General features: G+C 46.4%; 1 protein-coding gene across 3 annotated transcripts; it reads left to right on the top strand.

Annotated features, from left to right (window-relative positions):
• Window positions 1-564: 564 nt before the first annotated feature.
• On the top strand, window positions 565-25,054 carry PRKAG1 (protein kinase AMP-activated non-catalytic subunit gamma 1). 3 transcript variants are annotated; one of them, XM_084837009.1, is made up of 13 exons: window positions 565-593; window positions 8,997-9,046; window positions 9,863-9,911; window positions 11,590-11,696; window positions 16,822-16,903; window positions 16,996-17,054; window positions 17,828-17,873; window positions 18,181-18,235; window positions 19,342-19,468; window positions 19,643-19,808; window positions 21,117-21,154; window positions 22,126-22,272; window positions 23,566-25,054. In XM_084837009.1, exons 4-13 carry the CDS (start codon window positions 11,625-11,627, stop codon window positions 23,683-23,685), a joined length of 912 nt encoding a protein of 303 aa, XP_084693135.1. In that variant the 5' UTR covers window positions 565-593; window positions 8,997-9,046; window positions 9,863-9,911; window positions 11,590-11,624; the 3' UTR covers window positions 23,686-25,054. The 3 variants fall into 3 exon arrangements, with proteins under 3 accessions (XP_084693135.1, XP_084693136.1, XP_084693137.1); XM_084837010.1 differs by lacking the exon at window positions 8,997-9,046 and adding an exon at window positions 906-990; XM_084837011.1 differs by lacking the exon at window positions 8,997-9,046.
• The last annotated feature ends 2,138 nt before the right edge of the window (window positions 25,055-27,192 follow it).

Raw genomic sequence — 27,192 nt, 5'->3', positions numbered from 1 at the left:
ACTCTAACGTCGCAGTCCTGTGTCTCGCTGGACTCAATGGATCTTACTGGGCTGAAAGACAGGAATTAATTCTCTAAGGGTTGGCTGGGGCATGCTGGAATCTGTAGGCCTTTTTTTCTGCCTAAACAGGCATAGGATTGCACCTTAAGGCTATACTTCTCTACCCAATTACCTGGGAGAAAGCCCCATTGAACTCAGCGCGACTTACTTCTGAGTAGACATGTACAGGATTGCGCTGTAGTTCTCTGTCTAACTCAGCTCTTAGTTCATGTTAAAATGACAACAATAATAACGTGCAAACTGATTTTCCGTTTTTATATTGCAGATAAACTGGCAGCCAGGCTGACTGCGGGTTACTCTAATCTAGTCTAATCACTGAGTATGATCCGTATATTAAATTACAGAAAGACCCTCTTCTAGTACCTACGCGTGAGACAGAGACCTTTTCTAAAAATTCTATTCACTTCCGTTGACGAGCTCTCCCTTACTGGCGGAAGTGAGGGCAGCGATGCGTCGAGGCGGAAGTTCAGGTTTACGGTGGGGCGGCAACCCTTCTCCGAGCGCGGGGGGCGGCGACGGGGATAATGGAGGCGGTAAGTAGAAAGAGGCTCGGAGGCTCCCTTGACGACCGCCCCCTTCCCCACCCCGCTGAACCACCAGATCTACTGTCACTTCTTATACTGGATTTCCCTTTCCTTTGATGATCTCACCTTTAATAGAGAGCAGTGCCCCCCCCCCCAGTAAGGGCTTTATGGGAGGGGGGATTTTAAGGGAGTGGGGTGTGGGTTTTCGGGCCCTGCCAGTTGTCTCAGCCTTGGGCTAGGTAGCATTTATAAAACTCTTTAGGGTATTAAAGGTGCTCTTCATACATGATCTTTGTTGTTGATTATCCCCATATATGGCAGATGGCGGGGCTGAGGCGTCGTGATCATGGCTTGTTCCTGATCTCCCGCGTGGATGTTACTGCAGCCAGCTAATCCTGCAAATAGGGTATTTGCTTTAGTAGTATAGTGTCCGAGCTGGGCATACATGAAAGATTGCAGCAGCTGTTATTAGCAGAACACCTTCAAGATGCAGTTTTTCAAATAACGGAGGCAGCTGCTGCAGACTTCCTTGAGTACCTAGTTCAGATCAAGAAAGAAACGGAAGATCTTTCTGCCTAGAGTGTATTCATGGCAGAACTGCTCAGATCTGGAGACTTCCTGATTTCACAGGTCACTTTTTTAGGGTGCAATCCTATGCATGTTTAGACAGAGAAACGGCCTACAACTCCCAGCATTCCCCAGCCAGCCATGCTGGTTGGGGAATGCTGGGAGTTGTAGGGCTTTTCTTTGTCTAAACATGCATAGGATTGTTCCCTTAACCAGTACAGTACACATACCCATTTTCTTTTCTGTACTGGATAAATAACTCTTGTGTTCAAAATTGCCAATACAGATCAGGAATGCCAACTATTTAAATATATTTTAGAAGTGGGGCTCTTCATTCTTACCACTTAATCACCCTGATTTGTGGGTGTAAAGGGTAGTTAGCACGTTAATTCAGTTTGCATTTAGTAATCTTGATTGTGTTTCATAAGGTGCTGGGGTCTCTAGTGTCTCTTTTAGTGAGCTTAGTTTACATAGTCCTTCCCTTTCTGCAAGGAGCTCAAAACAATGTACATGGAGGTTGTCCCCTAACCAGTGGGGTAGGTGTGGCTGAGTGACTGGCCTGAGATTGCTGAGTGAGGATTTGAATCCAGGCCTCAGGAGAGGAGGTCCTGTGGTTGTCTTCAGCTGGGGTCTATTCCCCCACCCCACCCCTTCTCTGTCAAACATAATGTGGACAGCTTCTGTTCTCTTTTTCTGAATAGCAGTTCCCCACTATTGGGATTTCTCAGACCTTCTTAGAGCCATTCTGAGGCAACAGGCATTTGTCACTCAAATTGCAGGCCCCTTTTTTAGAAAAGGGGCTCATTACGTAGAGGGATCCTGTTTTGCTTCCTCTGTCAGACTCAGACCTCTGCTGGGTAGTTTTGAAATGGCTTATTTGCATCTGACTGTCCTGGGTTTCGTTAGGATAGTTATGTTTGGTACAAGCTATGATATCCAGCTAGTTTTAAAAAGAGAAAGCAGTGTCCCTGGCACAGCTATCCTCAAAAGCACTGTGGAGTTAGTGAATTGATAGGTGTGTTTTTATGTGTATTATATATGATAATAATTAGCATTTTACAGCACTTTTCCTGAGTGCCCAAGGCACTTGATGTACATTATCCTAGTAATTCTTACAACAAGGTAATGTTATTCCCATATTACAGATGGGGAAACCGAGGGCCTTGCCTAAGGCTGCCAGATAAATTTATGACTGAAGTGAGATTTCAGCTAGGGACTACCTGGCTCACACTACCTTGGAGTCAAGTCTCTGCCTATTTTCTTTCTCACTGCTCGTTCTGAGACAGGTTGCTCTGTAACGTGAGGTTGCCGTGCTGTGCCAATGTCAGATGTAACTTCACCCTACTTTTTAAAAGGGAGCACTCCCTTGATCACCTATAGAAGTGTCTCTTATGCTTTCCTTTGTAAAACTGCCCTCTTAAGTGACAGCCATTGCACCTTGCTCTTTGGCCAGCCCAGCTTGGCCTTGTGGCTGCTGTTGAGATCTGGAGCCATGTATTTTGTACCCAAGCAACTCTAAATGCCACACCAAGGTACTTCCAAATGAGGAATCTATTATTTTTTAATTAATAAAACATTTTGTCAAAATTATAATATGCCAAAATATTCATATTTATTGCTGGTAATTTCTGTAGCACACCTAGGCCTTTCTTTATACAGCTATGGTTCAGGGGATCCTTGTCTGGTCATGAGCCCCTGAGCGTCCGCCGTTGAATCCTCGTTCACTGCAGGAGATTCAGGGGTGGGGGGCACTCTCAGTTCAGGCAAGGCATTGGCCCAGTCTTCTTAGGCGTCATGCTTCCCCTGTGTGAACACCAACGTGTGCTTCAGGAGGCACCCAATACTCACATGGGGCTATTCATTGCAGGAGGAAGATTGGTAGTGGGTGGGCAAGCTGTCTTTCGGAGAAACTTGCCCTCACTATTGATCTTCTCAATGAGGACCCCTTGGAACACAATTTGAAAACTACCCATCTGTCATCTGCAGGAAAGAGTCTGTAGGCATATGCTGATATTTAGGGACGTTGAATCGTAGGTAACTGTGTTTCTCAGTGGATCTGTGGTCTTCCCACCAGTGATAAGGGCCTGGCTATTGTGCACAAGGTCACTTATCCTAGGATGGAAGGCATGGAAGAAGGTGTGCTCCCATGTAACTGGGTACAGGATTACAGGTTACCTTTGCTGCTGCATACCCTGTCTGGGAGGGAAGAGCAGAACCCACTGTTGCTCTCCCCCCCCCCCCAAATTCTGATCAACCATTGTGGCTGTCTCAGCAAAGAAGTTGTTTATCACTTGCTGTGGCAACCACCACCTCAACAGCAGCTGTTGCCAGCACAAATAACTTTGTTGCCAATGTAACACCAATGTTCAAAAAGGGATCCAGGAAATTACAGGCTGATTAGCTTAATGTCTGTTCTGGGTAAATTGGTTGAAGGCATTATTAAAGATAGAATTAGTAAGCATATAGATGGACAAGCCCTGCTGAAAAAGAATCAACATGGCTTCCGTAAAGGTAAGTCCTGTCTCACTAACCTTTTAGAGTTCTTTGAGAGTGTCAGTAAACATGCAGGCGGGGGTGATCCGGTGGACATTGTTTACTTGGACTTCCAAAAGGCTTTTGACAAAGTGCATCACCAAAGACTCTTGAGCGAACGTAGCACTTACGGAATAAGAGACAGGTCCCCTTATGGATCAGTAACTGGTTAAAGAACAGAAAGCAGAGAGTAGGAATAAATGGTAAATTCTCCCAATGGGGGCCGCGGTGGCTTAGTGGTTAAGACGCTGAACTGCAGACTGGAAGGTCGGCAGGACAGCAGTTCGAGACCCGAGTGCTGCGTGACGGAGTGAGCTCCCGTCTTCAGTCCCAGCTTCTGCCATCCTAGCAGTTCAAAAGCAAGAAATTGCAAGTAGATAAATAGGGAGGGAAGTAAATAGTGGGGTCCCACAGGGATCTGTATTGGAACCAATGCTTTTCAACCTGTTCATAAATAATCTGGAATTAGGAGTGAGCAGTGAAGTGGCCAAGTTTGCGGATGACACCACATTATTTAGGGTGGTTAAACAAAAAGAGATTGTGAAGCGCTCCAAAAGATTCTCTCCAAACTGGGAGAATGGGCATCTAAATGGCAAATGCGGTCCAGTGTAAGCAAGGTAAAGTGATGCACATTGGGGCAAAAAATCCTAACTTCAAGTATAACCTGATGGGATCTGAGCTTGCGGTGACTGACCAAGAAAGAGATCTTGGGGTTGTGGTGGACAGCTCGATGAAGATGTCAGTCCAGTGTGCAGCTGCTGTAAAAAAGGCAAACTCCATCTTAGGCATAATTAGAAAAGGAATTGAGAATAAAACTGCCAATATCATATCATACTGTCCTTATACAAATCTATGGTCAATTGCACTTGGAATACTGTGTACAGTTCTGGTCACACATAAAAAAAAAAATATTGTAGAGCTGGAAAAAGTGCAGAAAAGGGAAACTAAGGGCACAATCCTATGCATGTTTAGACAGAGAAAAGGCCTACAACTCCCAGGAATGCTGGGAATTGTAGGACTCCTTTCTGTCTAAACATGCATAGGATTGCGCCCAAAAATGATCAAGGGGTTGGAGCATCTCAGGTGGGATGAGCACAGCAGGTGGGATTGTTTAGCTTGGAAAAAGGAGTGTAAGGTGAGACATGATAGAGGTGTACAAAATTATGCATGGTGTGGACAATGTGGATAGGGAGACATATTAAAACTAGAATAATACTAAAACCTAGGGTCATCCTATGAAGTTGATTGGTGGGAGATTCAAGGCAGTTAAAAGGAAGGACCTATTCACACAGCGCATAGTTAAACCTATGGAATTCGCTACTACAGGATATATTGTTGTCCACCAATTTGGATGGCTTTAAAAGGGGGTTAGACAAATTCCTTGAGGAGAAGACTATCAGTGACTACTTGGCTTGATGGCTATGTGCTACCTCCAGTACCAGAGGCAATGAACTTATGTACACCAGTTGCTGGGGAACATGGGTGGGAGGGTGCTGTTGTGCTCATGCCCTGCTTGTGGGTTCCTGGTTGACAGCTGGCTGGCCATTGTGTGAACAGAATGCTGGACTAGATAAAACCTTCGTCTGATCCAGCAGGGCTCTTCTTATGTTGCAAAGATAGCCTCAGCTGCTGAGAACTTCGTGCATGGGTGGGGTATGGTGGATTGCGCAGCAGTGGTTTTTCCTTCTTTCTCCCAGAGAGTGTGAGACAGGTGGAAGGCATGGTGCTATGCACTGTTAGATGAACGTAACCCCACTTGAACTCAATGGGGCTTCTGAGTAAACAGGCATGGGACTGGGTTGAGGTCAAGCCTATCTGTCTGTCATGCCCCATCCACCTCTAGTTCCCTGCTCCCAATTACAACAGGCTGGCTGTCCTCCTTTAAAGGCTTTAGAACTAGTGAGGCCTGGCTACTGACAGAAGACAGCTTTATGTATGACATAAATAGAGAGTGAGAGGCAGCCGGCTGCTTAAACTGTCCTCAGGCGTTTGGTGCACTATGGCCTGAATGCTGCGGTGTCATAAAATACTCTGCCCTCCGGCTTACCTTCAACTCAAGATAACATTGTGCTGTTTCTAGTGAGGCTTCATTTTTTAAAAAATCTGCCCTATTATTTGGAAGCATGGTTTTAATCAATCAAAGGGGTTTTAAGCAGTCGATCTAACCTCTTAATTGCCCTTCTTTACTGTCTTAATTTGAATAATTCTGGCTGCAGGGTACACCTTGCTTGCCTTGTTGTGGAATCTGTGGGATAAACAAATGGCCCAGTTCACATGTCACTACAACCCAAGGGTTTTTTAAAAAAAATTCTGGGTGGGTGTGAGCAATCAAACATGCTGGGGCATGCCACCCAATTGCTCCCACTATGAGCAGGAGTGGCTAAACAGTCCAGGGATGGTCCATTTCTGGGTTGTTTGTCTTGATGTATGAACCAGGAACTCTGGCTTGTCTCTTCCTCAACAAGCCAGAGAAATAACCCAACAACAAACTGAAATAACCTAACATCAAGAAATTACCCAACAGCAAACTCTGGCTTGTCAGAGGAGAGACACGCCAGAGCTCCTGGTTTGTGCATCACAGCAAAACCCAGGGATTGGGCATTGTGCATCACCATATTCACAACAACCCCTCCCTGCTTTTTTAACTGGTTGTTAAATGGACAATGAACTGGGTCAATGGAGTAGCTGATTTTTTTTCTTGGTGTGCTCAGCCGTGTCCTGGAAGAGGAGGCCGTTATAAGCCTGCTCCACTTGTTTTCTGGTAGGTACTGCCAGTGCTTGAAATTTTGGCTAGAGGCGTCTTCTGCACGAACTATGTCAAGCTAAATTCTGCAGTTATTTTGCAAATTCTGACTTCTGCAAAGTCTTTAAGGAGCCTTTGGAAAGTGGGGCTTTTCTCAAGTGCACTATCTCTACCTGGTGATCAGTTAGGGCGATCAGTTTTTAAAAATCCAGTTAGGGCACAGTCCTATGCATGTTTAGACAGAAAACAGTCCGCATGCTGGCTGGGAAATGCTGGGAGTTGTAGGACTGTTTTCTGTCTAAACATGCATAGGATTACGCCCTTAGTTATGCTTCAGAGCCTGCCTCCTATGTGATATTTCCGCTGTTTGCTGCTCGTGAGCAGAAGCTTGGTGCCTCTTAGCCTGTGACCTTCGCCTTCCTAATCCCCATTCTTATTTATATCCCCTGTGATGCCTCCTGCATTGCATGACACACAAGCTGGCGTGCAACTACAGCAGGAGTGACAGACACTCCTAGATGCCTGCAGGCAGAGAGCAAGCACAGGAAATGCTCTTACATGGGTGTTAGTGTAGCAGGCAGAGGTTCAAGGACTTTGCTGTTTGGGTGTGGTGGTAGGTGGTGCCGTTGTAGCGGGCCTGGTAAAACAACACATAGATTTACCGGTACTGCTCGCACTATGTGAGATTGCAAGTCTGCCAATAGCAGCCTTCCCCAGCCTGCTGCCCCTCCAGATGTATTGGACTGCAATTCCCATCATTCCCAGGCAATTGGAAAGCCTGGCTTATAGTATTTGAAGCTTCTTCCTGTAAAAACCAAAGTGGGGGTTGTTATGTACACTTGGATGCTCTCGCAGAGAGTGTGCTCAGTTAAAGCGTCCCTGTGCCTAGGAACCTGAAAGGGGAGCGTGTGTTGTAAGTGCATGAAATGTATGCGGGCTTAATGGGAGGGAGTTTAAATGAAATTCATAATGAGTTTACATGAGGTCTGGAAAGAAAAAAAGATAGTGATCTGTTTTTGAACTTGCACCTGCACTCGTCCCATTCACAAAGGATAGTGAACTTCTGTATTCTTAGGGGGAACAACTGCCTGAGGACGTGACATGAGTTCTGCCAACAAACTAACCCTTCATAGGTGGTCAAGTTCCACCATAAAGTGGATGTCAACTAACACTAAGGGTTTTACAATTATGAAGAACTTGTAGCCAGTAGTGCAAACCCCAAAGAGATACTTAACATTACAGAATGGATGGAATCTCTCTGTCTCTCACACGAAAACATTATTTTCTTTTCTTTGCATGTGAAGCTATGGGCAACCATTTTAGCACCTTGAGTAGTGTTTGATAGCGTGCCAGAGGCCAGATGAAATTGTCTTGCGGTGCTCACACCTGGCCTGCAGGCTGCAAGTTGTTCGTTCAGCCCTGTCCTACAGTATGAAGTTTTGTTACAGATCGATAGTGATGTAATGTTTAGATTGTATGTAGATAATCTGTCCATGTATATGATATGTGTGAAAAAGACACTTTAAAAAACAGTTTTTTAGGAAAACTATTGGGAAACTTGAATGCTGACATAAATGTTGTACTTCTTGGAAATGTATGGACTACACTGCCACTCGTGGAGGAATTTGGCACACATCTGATTCCTATGATAATTCTGCTCAGTACGAATTCACATACAAATGCATTTCTAAGCACTTGCTTGTACCTGCAAAGAGGGCTGGTGGTTTTAATTTCAGCCAGCAATCTGCTTGAGGGCCTTGCTTTTCTGGTTTAACTTGGTGTTTGCAGTGTCATCCAGAGGCTCTGTACGAGTGAACCAAACGTCTTTCTGCAGCAATCTTGACTTGGAGCTAAGTTTAAATTCCACCGTGCTTTTGGTTTGCTTTGCTTAGCCTAGCCTAGCTTTTCCAGGCTTCCCCTTTGCTGTGGGATCAAGGCCCTTTCCTGTTCAACATTATCGACCTCTCTAGGCAAGTGTATGTTTGGTAGTGACTTCCCAACTTGGAAGGAACTGACAGCTGGGCTGTGTCATTCCCTGGAAACAATGCAAGCCGTCATGGGAACCCAATGAACTGTTTGTGGGAGAGGGGACAGAAGTCATATAGGGCACAATTCTGTCCGTCCATCTGTTGGGAAGGAGCCTGAGTAGGAGTCTGATCGTCAGCTTTTCCCAGTGTGATGTTCAAGTGCCTTGGCTATAGGGAGGTGGGATTTCTGAGTTGGAGGTCCTATTGGATGGTGAAGGGATAGCCAAAAGCTTTGTCCCGGGTCAGCTGTTCTGGCTCATTGTGGGGCGCGTAGTATTCTGCGGTTCTTCCGAGAAGCGTGGGGTGTACGTGCACGTGGGTTTTCTCCATCCATTCTTCAGAACAATCCTGTGAAGTAGGTTACGCTGACTAATCGTGACAAGCTGAGCTCCATGGATGGACAGGAGTGCTGAAACTGGTCTCCCTGGTCGAAGTCCCACTCCCTGGCCCCCACAGTGCACCATTTGTCCCTGGGCTGTCTGTCCAGCTGAGAGGACAGAAAACCAGATGTCCAACTTTACCCCTGTTCCTTTTCTTTCTGAGGTGCTGATATTCTCACTGCAGTGGAACTTCCCCCAAGATCTCACTTGCTTGTGAGTGTCCGTCTTCAGCACTGAGAGCTTTGGCGTGTTGGGGTGGGGCGTGTGCCTTCGCTTAGATCCAGAGTGATTCCCAGTCTGACTGCTGGCATTTATGTGCCTCTTTTGTGTGTGTATATGTAATACGTGTATGAGAGATTTTTTAGATAGTGAATATTCGGGCTGGAATGTTTAGCTGATTAGTCAGATTATTCAGTGTACGTTCTTTGGAATCAATGAAAAAAGTGCCCTTTTGCAAAATGGACAACAGATTTTGAACTGTTTTTGAAGTACTTATGAAAATAGTGGGTGGCAAGGCATTCATCCCCTTCTCTCTCTTTCTCTCTCTGGAAGGGGTGCTTCTCTTACAATGCCTCCTGAAACATATGGGGGCACTATCTAAAAACAGAACATGCTTCTCCCCGCTCCCCCAGCGGCTATTCATAAGCTATGCAAACATATCCAGATTTAGTCAATTAATGAATCCAAACCTATACTATTTAGAATGTCTTTACTTAGCAGCCCTAGTTCTCATTCATTACATTCCAGGGGATGGTATAGCACAGCCTTTCTTAACCTGGTGCCCTCCAGATGTGTTGGACTACAACTTCTATCCTCCCTAGCCAACATGGCCATTAGCCATGCTGGCTGGGGAGGATGGAAGTTGTAGTCCATTGGCCATGCTGGCTGGGGAGGATGGATGTTGTAGTCCAACACAACTGGAGGGCACCAGGTTAGGTGAGGCTGGTATAGGACGTCAGAAGGGTCATTTGCTGTAGCAAGGCATCTACCTGATCTCTCATTTCTCTCTTTGTTTTTGTTTTCTTGCAGGGCACCATTCCTGAGAGTGGGCTGGAGAAAAGTCTGCCCTTGTCAGAAGGTGAGTGACGCTGTTGGGGCTGAGGCAAGCAGAATGATCTGGGGCAGTCTTTCCCAACCTCAGGCCCCAGATGTTGTTGGGTCCCCATCATCCCTGTCCATTGGCCGTGCTGGCTGGGGATGATGGGAGGTACACTCCAACAGCACCTGAGGACCTAAGGTTGGGAAAGGCTAGGTTGCTTAGCAGAGTCTTTGGGTTGCTTAGTAGAGGATGGTCTCGCTCTCTTGATGGTGGAACTGTGAAAATATGCGTTTGAGATATGTCTTTGGAGGGCTCTGCCCAGAGTGCCCTCTGTGAGTGTCTTACTGGACTGTGAAAGAGAGAGCAGGGCACTGTTGCTTAGATAAGAGAAGAACTGGCAAGAGAAACTCCTGCAGTTTCTTGCTTTCTTCAGACCACGGTGCTAGTGAGTGCTGGCAGGAGGGTCCAGGCCGTTCCTCATGCCCAGAGGGCCACAGGAGTTGATGAGTGGATTTGTATGTGCCTGACCTTGGGGATTCCCCTGGGTGTCGCCTTCTCTGTCTGGATTTTACAGCTAACTCTCTTTTACACCCTGGATCTCACTGGAGCTTGACCTTTTGTCTCCATCCCTCAGTCTAACGCCCATCCCCTCCAGTCAGTCACACTAGGCTATCTGACCTTACATAACTGCTGGGGGAGCAACCAACCAACAAGCGTAGAGAGTTTCCCCACTGCGTCTGCTGGGCAAGCCCAAATAACTTCTTCCCGCCCAAAGTGGATATCTGAGCAATTCGGAGCAGAAACGACAGACTTTTTGGAACACAAATCCTGTCCATTCCACAGCCCTGCTCTTCCTATACTCGTTGCTTCTGTCCTCTGTACTAAGGTTTCCCAAGGGAGTGCCTCAGATCCTCTTGTTTGGGAGTGTGGCCTCACTTGTCCGGAACAATCTCAGCCTCCAGCTTGTCAGAACAAATAACTTAGTCTTTCTGGCTGTGAGGATAAGCTTGAAAACGCGATGGGAAGTTTCTGGTGAGATCCTTGAAGCCAGAGGAGGGCTAACCAGGAGGGCTAAGCCAGAGGAGGGCTAATCTGTTTTTTTTTTAAATGTTTTAATTGTTTTAATTATGGGGTTTTATTCTTTTGTTGTTCATCGCTCCAAAATCTTTGATGTGGAGCGGTATATAAATATTGTAAATAAATAAAATAAATAAAAAATAACCAGGACTTGCAGTGATTGGGTGAGGCTTCAGAGTTCTGAATAATTCCTTGGTTTCCTTGATGGGTTGAAACAGGGGAATAAACTGTGCAAAATGCAAGCAAAGATATGTAGATTTGCTTGATTTCCATTCCTTATATGCAGGTCAGACTTTTTAAAAAGCATGAAATATATGGCCCTGGAAATAATAGAATTGCTGCTATATTGTAAGGTCCTTGGGGCAGGGGTCTTCTCTCTCTCTCTCTCTCCCCCCCTCCCATTATTATTTTGTAAAGTGCCATGTACAATGATGATGTTCTATAAAGAATAAATATTAATTGGAAGAGCAAGAGAGCTTGAAGTTCACCATTCTAACCCTGAAATCAATGGGACTTCCTTTCTCCGTCCATGTGCCACTGCATCTTAAATAATTTGCCTACTTTGCCTTCCTGCAGTTTGAGGTCTGACATGTGTATTGACAATTGTTCATAACGCCCTTGAATTTGTTTCCCACAACAGATGGGGATTCCAGCAGCGGCATCTACAGTGGCTTCATGAAGTCGCATCGCTGCTACGACCTCATCCCAACAAGCTCCAAGCTTGTTGTGTTCGACACTTCCCTGCAGGTGGGTAGTGTCCTGCTTTGGAGGGCGGCAGAGGAGTGACCTCCAGCAGGCCGGGCTTCCTGAGTGAATCCCCATCTCCTCTAATAGTAGGGCAGCAAAATGGGGCCACCTAAAGACCAGAGGGAGGTTTCTGCCTATCTGGGGTAACTTCCTGGTAGGCAGCAAAATATGAGTTTGTAGGGGAAAAAAAAGGAACGGTGGTGTGTGTGCGTATGTGCTACTGTCATGTTGTGATGGAACCCCAGCTGCACGAGGGCAGAGTTGTAGGCACAAGCCATTGGTAGGTTCGGGAGGCAAGTGGCCTGGTGCCTCCTTCCCTGTAGCCTAGCACCAGATGGAGGGAGGAGACCCCCCCCCCCTCTGGGATTGGAGGTGTGCCCTGTCAGGCACACATCCCCTGACCCCAGTTCTCTCACCCCCGCCCCCCCCCCCCTTAAGCCATTAGTCTGCACTTTCACAGCTTGAACAGGTTTCCTGAAATCCAAGCTAACCCTCACCAGGACTGTTTACACTGCCAACCTGTGACCCTCCAGCTGTTGTTGGACTACAACTCCCACCATGCCTGACCATCGGCCAGGCTGGCTAGAGCTAAGGGGAGTTGGACCTCAACAACATCTGAAGCGCCTCAGGTTCCCCAGCCCTTGCTTAGAGATATATAGGGAGGGACAGCAAAAGGTGCACATCACCTGACCATAATTCTTCTCTCTCCCCAGCGCCCCCCCCTCCAGCCCGATGAAGGATTCTTTAATCTGTCAGAGTTTCTGCTGCCACAACAGGGCATCCTCCAATCCTAATTAATCCCACCCTGAGGATTCCTTAAACTGTGAAGGGGGCAGAGTCTCTTAACAGCATAAGGTATTCTTGAATGAGGGATCCCCCAAACCCAATTTCTCCCTGAACTGTCCCATACATTGCAGGGAGGGAGAAGGTAAAACCAGCACACACACTATCACACACACACACACACACACACACACCACTGTACTATTCAAGTTCCTCTTTAATTTGGATGACCATCTTGGAATGTATATTTATATGTGTGTGATGTTTAAACACTAATAGAGGAAATGGTAATTTTTGGCACTGTTAAATTGTTCACATATGGCTCTTACAATATGTAGCGGCAATGTAACAGGGCAATTAGTTGTTGGAAGATGGGGATGTTGTTGTTCAGTCGTTAAGTCGTGTCTGACTCTTCGTCACCCCATGGACCATAGCACACCAGGCTTTCCTGTCCTCCGCTCTCTCCCGGAGTGTGCTCAAGTTCATATTCACTGCATCAGTGGTGCTATCTAGCCATCTCATCCTCTGCCGTCCCCTTCTCCTTTTGCCTTCAATCTTTCCCAGCATCAGGGTCTTTTCCAGGGAGTTTTCTCTTTGCATTAGGTGGCCATAATATTTGAGCTTCAACTTCAGTATCTGTCCTTCCAATGAGCACTCAGGGTTGATTTCTTTTAGGATTGACTGATTTGAACTCCTTGCAGTCCAGGGGACTCGTAAGAGTCTTCTCCAGCACCACAGTTCGAAAGCATCAATTCTTCGGCGCTCAGCCTTCCATATAGTCCAGCTCTCACAGCCATACATTACTACTGGGAAAACCATAGCTTTGATTAGACGGACCTTTGTCGGCAAGGTGATGCCTCTGCTTCTTACTATGCTGTCTAGGTGTGCCATAGCTTTCCTCCCAAGGAGCAAGCGTCTTTTAATTTCATGGCTACAGTCACCATCTGTGGTGATCTTGGAGCCCAAGAAAATAAAATCTGTCACTGCTTCCATTTCTTCCTCTTCCATATGCCAGGAAGTGATGGGGCCAGATGCCATGATCTTCGTTTTTTTAATGTTGAGTTTCAAACCAGCTTTTGCACTCTGCACTTTCATCCCCAACAAGAGGCTCTTTAGATCCTCTTCACTTTCTGCCATAAGGGTGGTATCGTCTGCGTATCTGAGGTTGTTGATAATTCTCCCAGCAATCTTAATTCCGACCTGTGATTCATCCAACCCGGCGTTTCTCATGATGTACTCTGCATATAAGTTAAATAAGCAGGGCGACAATATGCAGCCTTGTCGTACTCCTTTCCCAATTTTGAACCAATCAGTTGCTCCATGTGCGGTTCTTACTGTTGCTTCTTGGCCCTTGTACAAGTTTTTCAGGAGACAGGTAAGGTGGTCTGGTACGCCCATCTCTTTAAGACTTTGCCACAGTTTGTTGTGATCCACACAATCAAAGGCTTTAGCATAGTCAATGAAGCAGAAATAGACGTTTTTCTGGAATTCTCTTGCTTTCTCCATGATCCAGCGAATGTTGGCGATTTGATCTCTAGTTCCTCTGCCTCTTCGAAACCCAGCTTGTACTTCTGGTAGTTCTCGGTTCACATACTGCTGAAGCCTAGCTTGTAGGATTTTGAGCATAACCTTCCTGGCATGTGAAATGAGCGCAATTGTACAGTAGTTTGAACACTCTTTGGCATTGCCCTTTTTTGGAATTGGAATGTAAACTGACCTTTTCCAGTCTTGTGGCCACTGTTGAGTGTTCCAAATTTGTTGGCATATTGAGTGCAGCACTTTAATAGCATCATCTTTTAGGATTTTAAATAGCTCAGCTGGAATTCTGTCATCTCCGCTAGCTTTGTTGTTAGTAATGCTTCCTAAGGCCCACTTGACTTCACTCTCTGGGATGTCGGGCTCAAGTTCAGTGAGCACACTATCATGGGTATCAGGGACATTCAGATCTTTCCTATATAGTTCCTCTGTGTATTCTTTCCACCTCTTCTTAATCTCATCTGCTTTTGTTAGGTCCCTGCCTTCTTTGTCCTTTATCATGCCCATCTTTGCACAAAACGTTCCCTTGAGATCTCCGATTTTCTTGAAGAGATCTCTAGTCTTTCCCATTCTGTTGTTTTCCTTGATTTCTTTGCATTGTTCATTTAAGAAAGCCTTCTTGTCTCTCCTTACTATTCTCTGGAACTCTGCATTCAGTTGGGTATATCTTCCCCTTTCTCTCTTGCTTTTCGCTTCCCTTCTTTTCTTAGCTACTTGTAAAGCCTCATCAGACAGCCACTTTGCTTTCTTGCATTTCTTTTTCTTTGGGATGGATTGAGTTGCTGCCTCCTGAACAGTGTTACGGACCTCTGTCCATAGTTCCTCAGGCACTCTGTCTATCAGGTCTAATCCCTTAAATCTATTCCTCACCTCCACTGTATATTCATAAGGGATATGATTTAGGTCATACCTGAATGGTTTAGTGGTTTTCCCTATGTTCTTCAATTTCAGCCGAAATTTTGCAACAAGAAGCTCATGATCTGAGCCACAGTCAGCTCCAGGTCTTGTTTTGACTGACTGTATGGAGCTTCTCCATCTTTGGCTGCAAAGCACATCATCAATCTGTTTTCGATATTGACCATCTAGTGATGTCCATGTGTAGAGTCGCCTCTTGTGCTGTTGGAAAAGTGTGTTTGCTATGATCAGCGTGTTCTCTTGGCAAAACTCTTTGTCCTGCTTCATTTTATACACCAAGGCCATGCTTGCCTGTTATCCTGGTGATTTCTTGACTACCTACTTTAGCATTCCAATCCCCTATGATGAAAAGGACATCTTTTTTTGGTGTTAGTTCTAGAAGATGTTGTAGGTCTTCATAGAACCGATCAACCTCAGCTTCTTCGGCCTCAGTGGTTGGGGCATAGACTTGAATTACTGTGATGTTGAATGGTTTGCCTTGGATTCGTACTGAGATCATTCTATCGTTTTTGAGATTGTACCCCAGTACTGCTTTTCCCACCCTTTTATTGACTATGAATGCTACTCCATTTCTTCTAAGGGATTCTTTCCCACAGTAGTAGACAATAATGGTCACCTGAATTAAATTTGCCCATGCTTGTCCATTTTAGTTCACTGATTCCCAAGATGTCGATGTTCAATCTTGCCATCTCATGTTTGACCACGTCCAACTTACCTTGATTCATTGATCTGACATTCCAGGTTCCTAAACAATATTGTTCTTTACAGCATCGGACTTTCTTTTCACCACCAGACACATCCACAGCTGAGTGTCCTTTCGGCTTTGGCCCAGCCGCTTCACTTTTTCTGGCGCTACTTGGAAATTCCCTCTGCTCTTCCCCAGTAGTATATTGCACACCTTCTGACCTGAGGGGCTCATCTTCCGGCGTCATATCTTTTAGCCTTGTGATACGTTCCATGGGGTTTTCTTGGCAAGACTACTGGAGTGGGTTGCCATTTCCTTCTCCAGTGGACCACATTTTGTCAGAACTCTCCGCCATGACCTGTCCGTCTTGGGTGGCCCTGCACGGCATAGCATATGGCTTCACTGAGTTACGCAAGCCCCTTTGCCAGAAGGCAGTGATCCATGAAGGGGGAAGATGGGGATAAGTATGCTAAATGAGATTTCTCACTTACACTTGATACCAGATCACTACGCTGGTAAAGTCGTTCATACCCATTTTGACTCCAGGTCAAGGGTCAGTGTTGTGGAGATACTTAACCCAATGGATATGCCTTTTACTTTAGATGTTGATTATTTGAAACTGCTATGAACACTTTGATGGTAAGGATGTTCATTTTTGTATTTTGTTCTATTATTTTGTCTGATTAGCATGCATTTATTTGTATCTGTTCACATAAGAAAATAGTACTGGCCCCTGAACCCAAGTAGGGTAGTGCTAAACTGCTTGGGGCTGGGTTCAATTAGAGTACAAATGTATGCAAGATAAGAAGGGAGCGACCCATTCAATACAATAGTCGGTTGTGATATTTCATGTTTACTTCTGGATTCTGCTTAGAAAAATGGCAGAACTACTGCTGCTCTTTCCATTTCATGGCCTATGTGCACCTGACAAAGCAGATCATAGTTCCTCAAAACTTGTGCTACAATAACAGTGTTAGTCTCAAAGGTGCCACAGGATGCTTGGTGGCTTTTGTGAACACAGCTACCCCTTTGGAATTCTTGAAAGAGGCTTTGGTGCTCTTGCTCCTTCCTTTAACTCCTTTCTCAGTAAGCAGAGGAGTTGGAAGCATGTTAAGCATATGCTAAACTGAAAGAGCTGCATTGGGTTGCATCTGTGTAAATGTCCCCACTGTGTAAATGTCCTCTGTCCCTTTTTCTGGCTTGTAGGTAAAGAAAGCCTTCTTTGCATTAGTAACCAATGGCGTGCGGGCCGCCCCACTCTGGGACAGCAAGACGCAGAGCTTTGTGGGTAAGCATCTCTTCTTGTCTTTTCTCTCTTCCTCCTACCACATCGCCTGCTGGCTAGAACTGATCCATTTCCACCCCTTCTTTGCCTGGTAGGAATGCTCACGATCACAGACTTCATCAACATCCTGCATCGCTACTACAAGTCAGCCATGGTAAGTACACCCGGAGCATCCCCTTCCGTTTGTGTTGTGCCTGTAGATTTGCATGATTGTGACTGGAATGTAGTCTCTAATGCAGACTTGTCAGCTGCCATGGTACCCTGACAATCTGAGTTTTCTAAGAGCAAGTTTCTAGCTCTCACTTGTAGAAGAAAATTTAAAAGTGTATGAGAAAAATATGCAGATGAGTGAAGGTTTTGCTTGGAACTTTAAGTAGTTCAGGAGCGACAGTTTGTTAAGTCAGTAAACTCAATCACACAGGTTCCCAGGGAGGCAAACAGTGCAGGATAGAATACAATAATAAAACTTAAAAACGTACAATAGATTCAATACAAAATTCAATAATGAGACACCACAGTAGTGAGCTCTTCATTCATCATATCTCTCAACATCTCAACATCAAAGTCTAAAATGGAGGTCAGTTGGGGACTAAATAGTGAGTGGATGCGCTCCCTGCTATCCAGTCGAAGGTGGATGCACCTAACCCAGTGGATATGCAGACTTGGACTGGGAAAGATCTGGGAGCAGCTCGTGCCTCCCATGGCAACCGTTCAGTCTTAAAGAGGCTCACTCCACACTTTGGAACCCAGAGCTCTAGTCAACTGGATCATGGCCCTGATATTACCAGAGTGGCATCTTTCATCCCCGGGGAATTAAACCCCACCCCCCCGGGTCAGAGCAAGTGAGAGCCCCCACAGTCACAGGCGCGGGTGGATGGGTGACGCTTTCGTGGTGTTAATACCTTGCACTGTTGCCTGTGTGTCCAGGTGCAGATCTACGAACTGGAGGAGCACAAGATTGAGACGTGGCGAGGTAAGGAGAAGGATGGTGATGTTGGGGCCAAGCGAATACGGGGTGCTTCTTGTGAGCCCACGCTGGAAGAATGCATTGAGTGTTTCCAGTTGACACTTAAGAGGGCAGCAGAGGAGGAGAAGTAGTTGCTGCATGGGGCAAAGTGCTTCTCCTGCTTTCTGATTGCATACCCAGCTTTAGCGCCTCTTGCCCTGGCCAGCAGGAGGAGCTGCAGGCTCCCCTTCCTCCCCAAGCACTCTCTGTGTGCTTTCTCCTGTCTTCCTCGAATTGGTGCAATTGGGTGACTGAGTCTTTTTGTCCCACGCAGAAGTCTACCTGCAAGACTCCTTCAAGCCGCTGGTCTGCATTTCACCCAGTGCCAGGTAGGAGGCTCTGCAATATGGGCATGTGTGCGCCTCCATGTCTACACATTTGTAGTGCTGCTGAGCTGCTGCTTCCTGCCAGTCTTTGCATCTGGCAGGTGCCTAATTTTCCCCTGCCCAAGCCCTCGCCAGTTCTTCAGACATCTCTTGCCCCTATAGCAGCCCTCCCCGACCTGGTGCCCTCCAGATGTGTTGGACTGCCACTCTTAGCATTCCCATGCTGGCTGGGAATGATGGGAATTGCAGTCCAACACATCCAGAGGGTGCCAGGTTGGGGAGGGCTGCCCTATAGCGATTGAGACTCTTGTACTGTGGTGGTCCCTTTCACCGACCCCATCTGACCTTCTTTCCTGCTCCAACCCCTCTGAGCTACTCAAGCCCAGTGTTGCAAGTGGTCACAAAAGACCAATGACTGGTACTATTCTGTATCCATGCCCAGAAGGCCATACTGTCAGGGTTAGATGTACTATATACATCCATGTGATATCTAGACATTGTATCCTGCCAATCTTGGCTTTTCTTTTATAAGCCACATTTCTTGCCCTTTTGGTTATGGACAGAAGCTTGGAAATTAAAAATGTCTAGGGAAGGTTCACCAACAGGGGGGCAGAGGTTTCAGTGCCCTACACAGTTCTTCCCTAGTTTCTGTTCCCAAATCTTTGCCCCAATAGGTATCCATCCCCACTTTCATGCTCATTCCTTGCCACAACATTCTTTGAAAGCCTAAAGACGTTGTCACTTAGAAACAAATATTAATTAGGAGATATTGACCTGGTTCGCACATCATGGTAAGCCAGGGTTCTGGAGGAACCCTGGCTTATTAGATATGAGCATTGTACTCATATTCGCTGCCCGATTGCTCCCACTGGGTTATTTCTCTGGCTTGTCACCTGAGAGAGCTGAACCCAGCAATCCTTGCTGCCTGGCATTGGATTTGACCACCTCCCAGACTTGAAGATAGATCCAGGAATCCCAGCTGTACCCCCACCCCCTGCCATGAACTTTACACTCACCCCTTGTGGAGCTAGGGAGAGACTCCGGTCCCCTGAGTGTCCTTGTTGCTTCTTGGTTGTGATGTACTCCCCGCCCCCCTTTGTGACTTCCAGCCTGTTTGATGCCGTCACCTCTTTGATCCGGAACAAGATCCACCGGCTGCCAGTCATCGACCCTGACTCAGGGAACACGCTGTACATCCTGACGCACAAGCGCATCCTCAAGTTCCTCAAGCTTTTTGTGAGTGCCCCTCAGTCCAGGCCTGTGTGACCCTATCTCTTTGGCATTGCTAAGCGTTTCATCCCTGACTTTCTGCCCCAGAGCTGTTTGGGCATCCCTGTGAGATGCCGTCTTGTTCCTTTTTCCCACAGAGCCCCCAGTGGTTATAAAAAATGACCTCTTGTTGTCCTGCAGATTGCAGAGTTCCCCAAGCCAGAATTCATGTCCAAAACCCTGGAGGAGCTGAAGATCGGCACCTACGAAAACATTGCAATGGTCCACACCAACACCCCTATCTATGTTGCGCTGGGCATCTTTGTACAACACCGGGTCTCTGCGTTGCCTGTGGTGGATGATTCAGGTGAGGGGCGGTGCTGTGGAGCTAAAGGGGGGAGTGGAGCAAATGCAGGAACCCCTCAGAGAAGATACCCTTCCTGACCCTAATGGGCTATGAAGGGGGCACTGGAACAGAAGCTGCAACGATACCCATCATACTTTATTCAGCTGGTGGTAATGGCTCATGCTGGTGATTCTCAGAGACTGGTTTACAGTACATTCCACTGATAAATAAGTAGTCCTTGAACCCTGACTTTCCCCCCTTCTCTGTGTGTGTGTGTGTGTGTGTGTGCGCGCGCGCGCGCACGCGCATGTGTGATATCCTTTCCTTTGGGGTATTGGAGACTGCAATGCTCACACGTTTATCCCGTGAGTCTCCCTCTGCAATAAATGAGACACCTGGACCAATAGGACATGAGTCCAGGTGTCCCATTTATCTGAGATATAGATCAGCTTCCACTAAAGGCAAGACTTTTTTTGCAGGAGAATGCTCACCCCTGCGAGGCCTACGTGGCTCTTTCTCTGTTGGCTTTTAGGGAGCACATGGAAACTTCCTTATCCCATCAGGCTTTGGGGTGGGGGAGGAAATTTCTAAACCGCTGTGCTGCTTTGTCTGCTGCTAGACTTTGACATCTGTAGAAGCGTTGTGGATTTTTTTTTAACATATTGTACTGATATTTTGTTCTGATGACTATCTGCTACCTCCAGTATCAGAGGCAGTATGCTGATTCACCCCAGTTGCTGGGGAACATGACCAGGAGGGTGCTATTCCACTCATGTCCTCATGTTTCCCACAGGCAGCTGGTTGGCCACTATGTGAACAGAATGCTGGACTAGTTGGACCCTTGGTCTGATCCAGCAGGGCTGTTCTTACGTTTTAAATTTTTATTATTTGGGATGTTTTCCCTTGGCCGTTTTTAGATTAGAAATTTTTGTGACTGCCTTGTATGCCTACTTTTGGAAAAGTGGGGATACACATATTAAGTAATAAATGTTCATGTTCAGGATCCTGCTGCCATGTATGGGACCAGAAAGGAATTGCCATTCCTGCCAAATGGCCCCAAGTCTCCCCACTGCCTTCCCCAGTTGAGTGTGGGTTGGTATGCTTGTGAGAACCATCTCGAACTGTTGATCCTGTAAGCAACCTTTTGCAACGCATCCACTTTTGCAATGCTTCCAGTTTGAAGTACTACCCCATTTCAAATTGTGTGGGGTATGGCCAGTGCATTGATCATTCCATCTTCCTCCCAACTAAGGACCTTTCCTAATCTTGGGGTGAGGAAGTAACTAGATTGTTGTGGCTGTCTCACAAATTCCTGTCTGTCTCTTTCAGGTCGCGTTGTAGATATTTACTCCAAGTTCGATGTTATTGTGAGTATGTCCCCAGTCCTTGATAAGGCATTGCCCATTGCATTATGGGAATAAATTCAGCTTTGCTTGTAGGCTCTTTGGCTCACCCAAGCTTTTCATGAGGTCCCCTCTTGGCTTATCCAGCTCAAGACCTTACTATCGTATGAGCAGGACTGCTTATACTGACTGCCCCGTCCCCAGAGCATATAAAATTTGTCACCACAGAAATGCAAATCTTGCTAATGTACATAATATATTTTATAGAAATGTAATTAATTTGCATAACTGATCTTCTTAATATAGGCATTACATTATGTCCACATTTATTTATTTTTTATTAATCAAAATAGTTAGGAAACTTTGCATGTGATAAGTCCCTTGTGGCTTGTATCACTGGCATTGTTGATTCAAACTCTAGTGCAACCTTGGTCCAGTCAGTTCATGTTTGGGCTAAAGTTCGAACCTGCAGAACTTCCTTGTTCATGAACCACTGTGTAAGAACAGTTTTTGTGGATAGAAATAAAGGAAGAAGTAGTCATGTAGGCTAGCAGAGGAACAGAAATTCCTGAAGGACAGGTACTAAGACATTGAGCATAAAAGCCATGACCCCCGCAAGACTGGCGCTGTTTAAACCAGGGGTGTAAATTCAGTTACTTCTGCGTTGTGTCTTCCCCCAGCAGAGATGAGCTGTTGGGTGGCATGGGCATGTACTCCAATAAAATTGGGCTGCTGGAATGTTGCTCAGGATCTGACTGAGGTCAAGAAGAAAATTTCCTCTCCTCCAGGAATGGGGCTTGGAGAACACCTCTGCGGGCTGGATGGAGAAACTCTGTAGGCCGGAGGTTCCCTGTCCTTGCTGTAGGCAGACCTGGTGGATTCACACTTAACAGACTGGTGTAGAATTATCCGCCCACTTGCTGCCCAGGGAGAGCAGGCATTGGAGTCCAGCTATGCCGACAGATCTGCTCACCTCCTTGTCTCCCTGTGACCAGAACCTGGCAGCAGAGAAAACATACAACAACCTGGATGTGACGGTGACCAAGGCGCTGCAGCATCGCTCACAGTACTTCGAGGGTGTGCTCAAGTGTTACAAGCATGACACTCTGGAGACAATAATCAACCGGCTGGTGGAGGCAGAGGTATTTATTCCCCTCTTCTCTAACTGGTACTCATTTCAGTAGGGCAGGGAGGAGGAACATGTGGCCTTCCAGATGATGTTGGGCTGCAACTCCCAGCACCCCTCACCATTAGCTATGCTGGTTAGGGCTGACAAAAAGTTGCAGTCCAGCAACATCTGGGGGGCCACACGTTCCCCATGCCTGTGATAGGGGGAGGGGGACTTCAGTGGCAAGACAGGCTGAGGGGGACTAGTTTGGGATAGAGTATTAATACATGCAAGCTTTGAGCTGGGGGTTTTTCCCCTCAGGAAATAGCCAAGATGAAATTGAAAATTAAATAGACATTTTGGTCTCTCTCGTGGAGATATTAAAATTAAGGTACTTCTGCATCAGCTGAAATGTGTTGCACACACACTGACACCTGGTCACACCTAACAATTGGACAGTTATTTTGGCCTTGCTTAAAACTTGGGACATGAGAACTACTTCAAAATAGCAACTGGCACTCAAGTAGGGAGCAAGACAAGCCCCACACATGAAGGAGTGGAGGAATATGGGAGTTCCCTCCCCACACACTTTAACAGTCTTTAGATTATGGGCTGGGCATTTGTAGTGGAAGTCAGGAACATATCTATGTTTGTTGGTACTAATGCAAAATTCTAGATATATTTCTTGAGTTCCACCGCATTCTAGTTCTGTACTAGTACTAACAAACATACTGCATCTTGATCTTTCTATCATAACATGTTCTATTTTAGCTAACGGTGGGTATACATGAACTTTTTCAAAATAATAGCAATTGACTTTCACTGGCCAGTTACAAATCCTACAGTAGTAAGGGCTCGTCTCTGCAGTGGTTCCGCCAGTGCCAACATGTGCACAGTGACCCTGGCAGGCTGCTTTATGACTGGCCTGCCAGGCATCTTGGTTGGCTCCCTTTGCCCTTTCCATCACAAAGCTGCATTTATTGGCTAGTGAAACAAAGCCTTTATAGATACCTTATTCAGGTTGATGAGGACCCAAAGGTCCTGACAATCTCAGGTGCCCTTGACTTGCTTCTCAAGGGATTTTGTGCACACTAGTGTGATTGTCTCTGAAGGATGGCATTCTCATTTCCATAGAGCAACTTGAGAGAATTATGAATGGCCTGAGAGTGTCGGCAAAGGCTTGGGGTGGGGTGAGCACTAAAATGCAGAGTTTCTCGTTCATGCAGACAATGGGGATGTTCATGTCTGGGTATCATCGTGGGACTGACCATCACTGAACCTTGGTTGTGTAAAACAAGCTGTCACAACCCTTTTCTGTAACCAACAGGTTCATCGGCTGGTTGTGGTGGATGAAAGCAATGTGGTGAAGGGCATCGTATCCCTCTCGGATATTCTGCAGGCCCTGGTATTGCCTGGTGGTCAAAGCCCTGAACTGCAGGAAGACTGAACCTCCCATCATGGGCCGGAAGCGCAGCACAGCTGTCCTTTCTGCGTCGCTCTTTTGGCAGAACAGTTGCAGCATGAGGGAGGCTGTGCAGCCCAGTTACAAGCCAACCCCCCATGGGACAAATTACCTTGGTCTTTCCCACCAAACCAGGCTGTGTGTGACCACCACCCCCTCCACCATTTCAGTTGCAAAGGAGCCCTGAGATCTGCTGTTACCTGGCAGTGCATACATTGATTTAGTCCTCAGGGTGCAGCCTCGGCTGGGTAATACTGGCCATAGTTGGGTGGGAGGGAGTTGGGACAGGCTCCCTGGCGGAGCATGAAGTAAATGTGTGTGGAAGGGGCCACATAAAAATTCCAAAAACAAAACAACAAAACCCCCAGGAATATGCAGCTCTGGGGACATCTGATCTACAGCATGTTAAAAACAAAAAGGAGGCACCTGGCAACTCTCAAGTGGGTGACCTGTGTGTGCGCGTGCGTGCGTGCACACCCCTGCAGCTTTGCATGCCATGTGTGTATATAAGGAAGAAGTGTCTGAGAGAGTGAGGAAATCTCCACCCTAGTGCCACTTGGAACTTCCACCAAGCAATATCCTTTCCTTCACAGCCTTCCTGGGCGGTGTCTTACCTGATACAGAGTTCCCGTCACCTGCTCTGTCCTTCCCAGCAGCAGAGCCAAACCTCATTCTGTAGGTTCCCTAATGGAACATACCTGATCTTCCCAGGAGCCGAAAATCCTTTTCTGGGTTGTGGGGGGTGGGACAGTGTTCAGCTGAACAGAGCATTTGAATACTTGTTCTGTATAGGGGGAGCCTCATTAGTTCCCCCTCTACCTTGGTCTGAAATATCTTGTTTCAGTCTTGTCCATCAGTTTAGCAGTGGGAGGACTGCAGTTGGTCCTGTGTCTGTGTCTTACTAGAGGAAAATGCTCTTGTCCATAAACTCCAGTCTCACCTTTGACACAGGATTATGAATATTTTTGAGAATCGGCACCTAGTTTCCCCTACCAAACCAGAGGCAGAAGTGTAACCACCCACCCGCTCACACACTCTGCAAGAGTCTTTCCTGCCATAAATCTCACCTCTTTTGCACATTCCTACAACCCCATGTAAATTGTACAACATGTATTTTTGTAAAGCCATGTTTCCTACCTAATTCTCCGTCCACACTTCCAGTTTTTTGGGACTGGGTCTCCATGCGCCACCTCACCTGGGTCTTGAGAGAAAGGGAGTGTGCATGTGTGTGTTTTTTAATTATTTCAAGTACATGCAGGGGATGCTCCTGGGGCCCTTCCCCCTGTGTGGTGTCAACTATTACTTGTTTCGTTGAGATTCTGTACTTAATAAAAATCAAAATGTCACATTTCAGCTTGTGTTGTTTTAAGAGTGAATGAGCCTTGGCAAACAATATGGAGGGTGAGCGAGGAGGGTGGGTTCCCCTCAGGAGATGAGAGCAATTCCCTGATCAAGGGAACTGCAATTTTAGGGTGTTCATCTTCTTGAGTTAAGGCAAGAAACAAAATGTCAACTCTCCTTTTTCATTTAAAGTAGCACAGGCAAGAGTGTCCCCCTTCTCTTGGGATTTCTTGGCCTGATCTGACAGTTTTGAGAGCCAACGGCCCAGCTGATATTCCCGCCCCCCGTGGGGCTGGTTTTTGCAACTCCAAGGCGTGTGTGTGTGTGTGTGTGTGTGTGTGTACGTACTTTGAAATGTGCCATGGAGGTACTTAGAGCCCTGATACTTCTCTTCATTACGTATTTGCCCCTCCAAAATGTGCACCATTATGTAAACTGCTTGTCTTTATTTTGTCTATATCAAGAGTTTGATTTCTTCCACCTTTATTCTCTAGCAGCCTTCCCCGACATGGTGCCCTCCAGAAGTTTTTGATTACAGATTCCATAATCTCTGATCATTAGCCATGCTAGCCTGGGCTGATGGGAGCTGTAGTCCAAAATATCTGGGAAGCTGGGGGAAGGCTGTTCTGCACTCTTGTTTTTCAGACTGTGTTCTAGGAAACTCTTGAGCATCAGAGGATGGGAAGACCAGTAATGATAATAAGTTTCCCTGAATGCTCGCTACTACTTTTCTTTACCTAATGTGCAACTATAACCTTTGTGTTACAGTGTGCACACACTCTGTTTACATGGGGCAGTGGTGAAGCCCCAAAAGCCTGGCCACAGCCCCTTGTCAATGTTTTGTGAAAGCATTAGAAACCACCCCCCACCCCCCATCTTTTGCAATGTGTATGGCTTTCTCGGCAGATAAGTGAATGTGGAAAGGGTTGCTTGAAGAGGAGTGTGAAAACCACTGTTCTACACAACTAGTTCTAGTCCAAAATGTATTACCTGTATCTATTTCAGGTGTCACTACTTGTTTAGTTTATACACACACACACACACACACCCCTTCTGGGGAGAATTTGTGGGTGGGTGGAGGCTGGAGAGGAAAAAGTCCTGTTGCATGAGTAGAGGTCTGTTCAACATTGGATTCCATTCCCATACTGCTCTTCAGTCATACTTCCACAGTGATTTATATAAAAATAAAACAATCAAAATGAGAAATATGAAGAAGCCAGATGAGTACAATAAAGCAGTACTTCCTCTGCTAGCGAAATGTCAGTTGTGCCCCATTAGGTGCCATATAAGAAGGGGCAGTGTTGTGTGTTCAATAGCCAAGTAAAATTGCTAGCAGTACTTCACCCCTCTTAAAGGCTAGGGTTGATTCACTTTTGTGGGGCTGGGATGAGAAGCTCACACCTACAACTCTGACTGGTAATTCTTGGAAACTTTGATCCCCAAGGATTTTCCGATTTGAGAGGCTCCACCCTATCTCTGTGTAGTTTCCAAGCCTCCTTTCTAGCAAAGGTGGCTGGTCGTCTCTTCTTGCTCTTTTCCTCATTCCAAGGCCTGCGTCTCCGCCTGTGTCCTGGTCACTCCTCTTCCCTCACAATTACCCTCAGGGCCAGGAATGTGCTGATCCAAGCATCACTGCCCAGTCACCAAATCCCTGTTTGTTCTGCCTGTGCCTTTTAAAAAGGTGGAAATCCCCCAGGCACCCAGCTGGAGCCATGGGAGGTGATGGCATCTCCTGCAAGTAAAAGGGGGACAGCAGTTGGGATGAGGCAGATGCTCAGGAATGGGGTGCTCCAACACAGAGCAAGCCAAAACAACCATGAGTGAAGGTGAAATTAAACGAGAAAGAGGCCAGGTGTGGTGGTGTCCAGTGAGTCTTTCAGAGTGGTTTATTTGGTTGAAGTTGGGACCCTTGAGTTGGGACTTCTGGGTGGAAGCAAGTAGTGGGTGACTGTGTTTTAACTTCAGGCTGTGGGAAGAGAGTGGGCCGTAATGCGTTGTCATGGTAATGTGGTATGAGGGCAATTGTCACTGGGAGCTTGGATTCTGTTCTGCTGCTCAGCTTTCCACATACCCAGCACCTGAGACAGCAGAATTTCCTTCCTTCCCCTGTGACTTCTCTTCCCTTTCTCCTGCTAGTTTGCGTGACAAGAA

This window comes from Heloderma suspectum, chromosome 2 (assembly GCF_057233095.1).
Source record: "Heloderma suspectum isolate Gila_16-S chromosome 2, 16-S_ref, whole genome shotgun sequence".
Classification (NCBI taxonomy): domain Eukaryota; kingdom Metazoa; phylum Chordata; class Lepidosauria; order Squamata; family Helodermatidae; genus Heloderma; species Heloderma suspectum.
The sequence above is the reverse complement of the archived record's forward strand: the minus strand, read 5'-3'. Positions and strand labels throughout refer to the sequence as shown.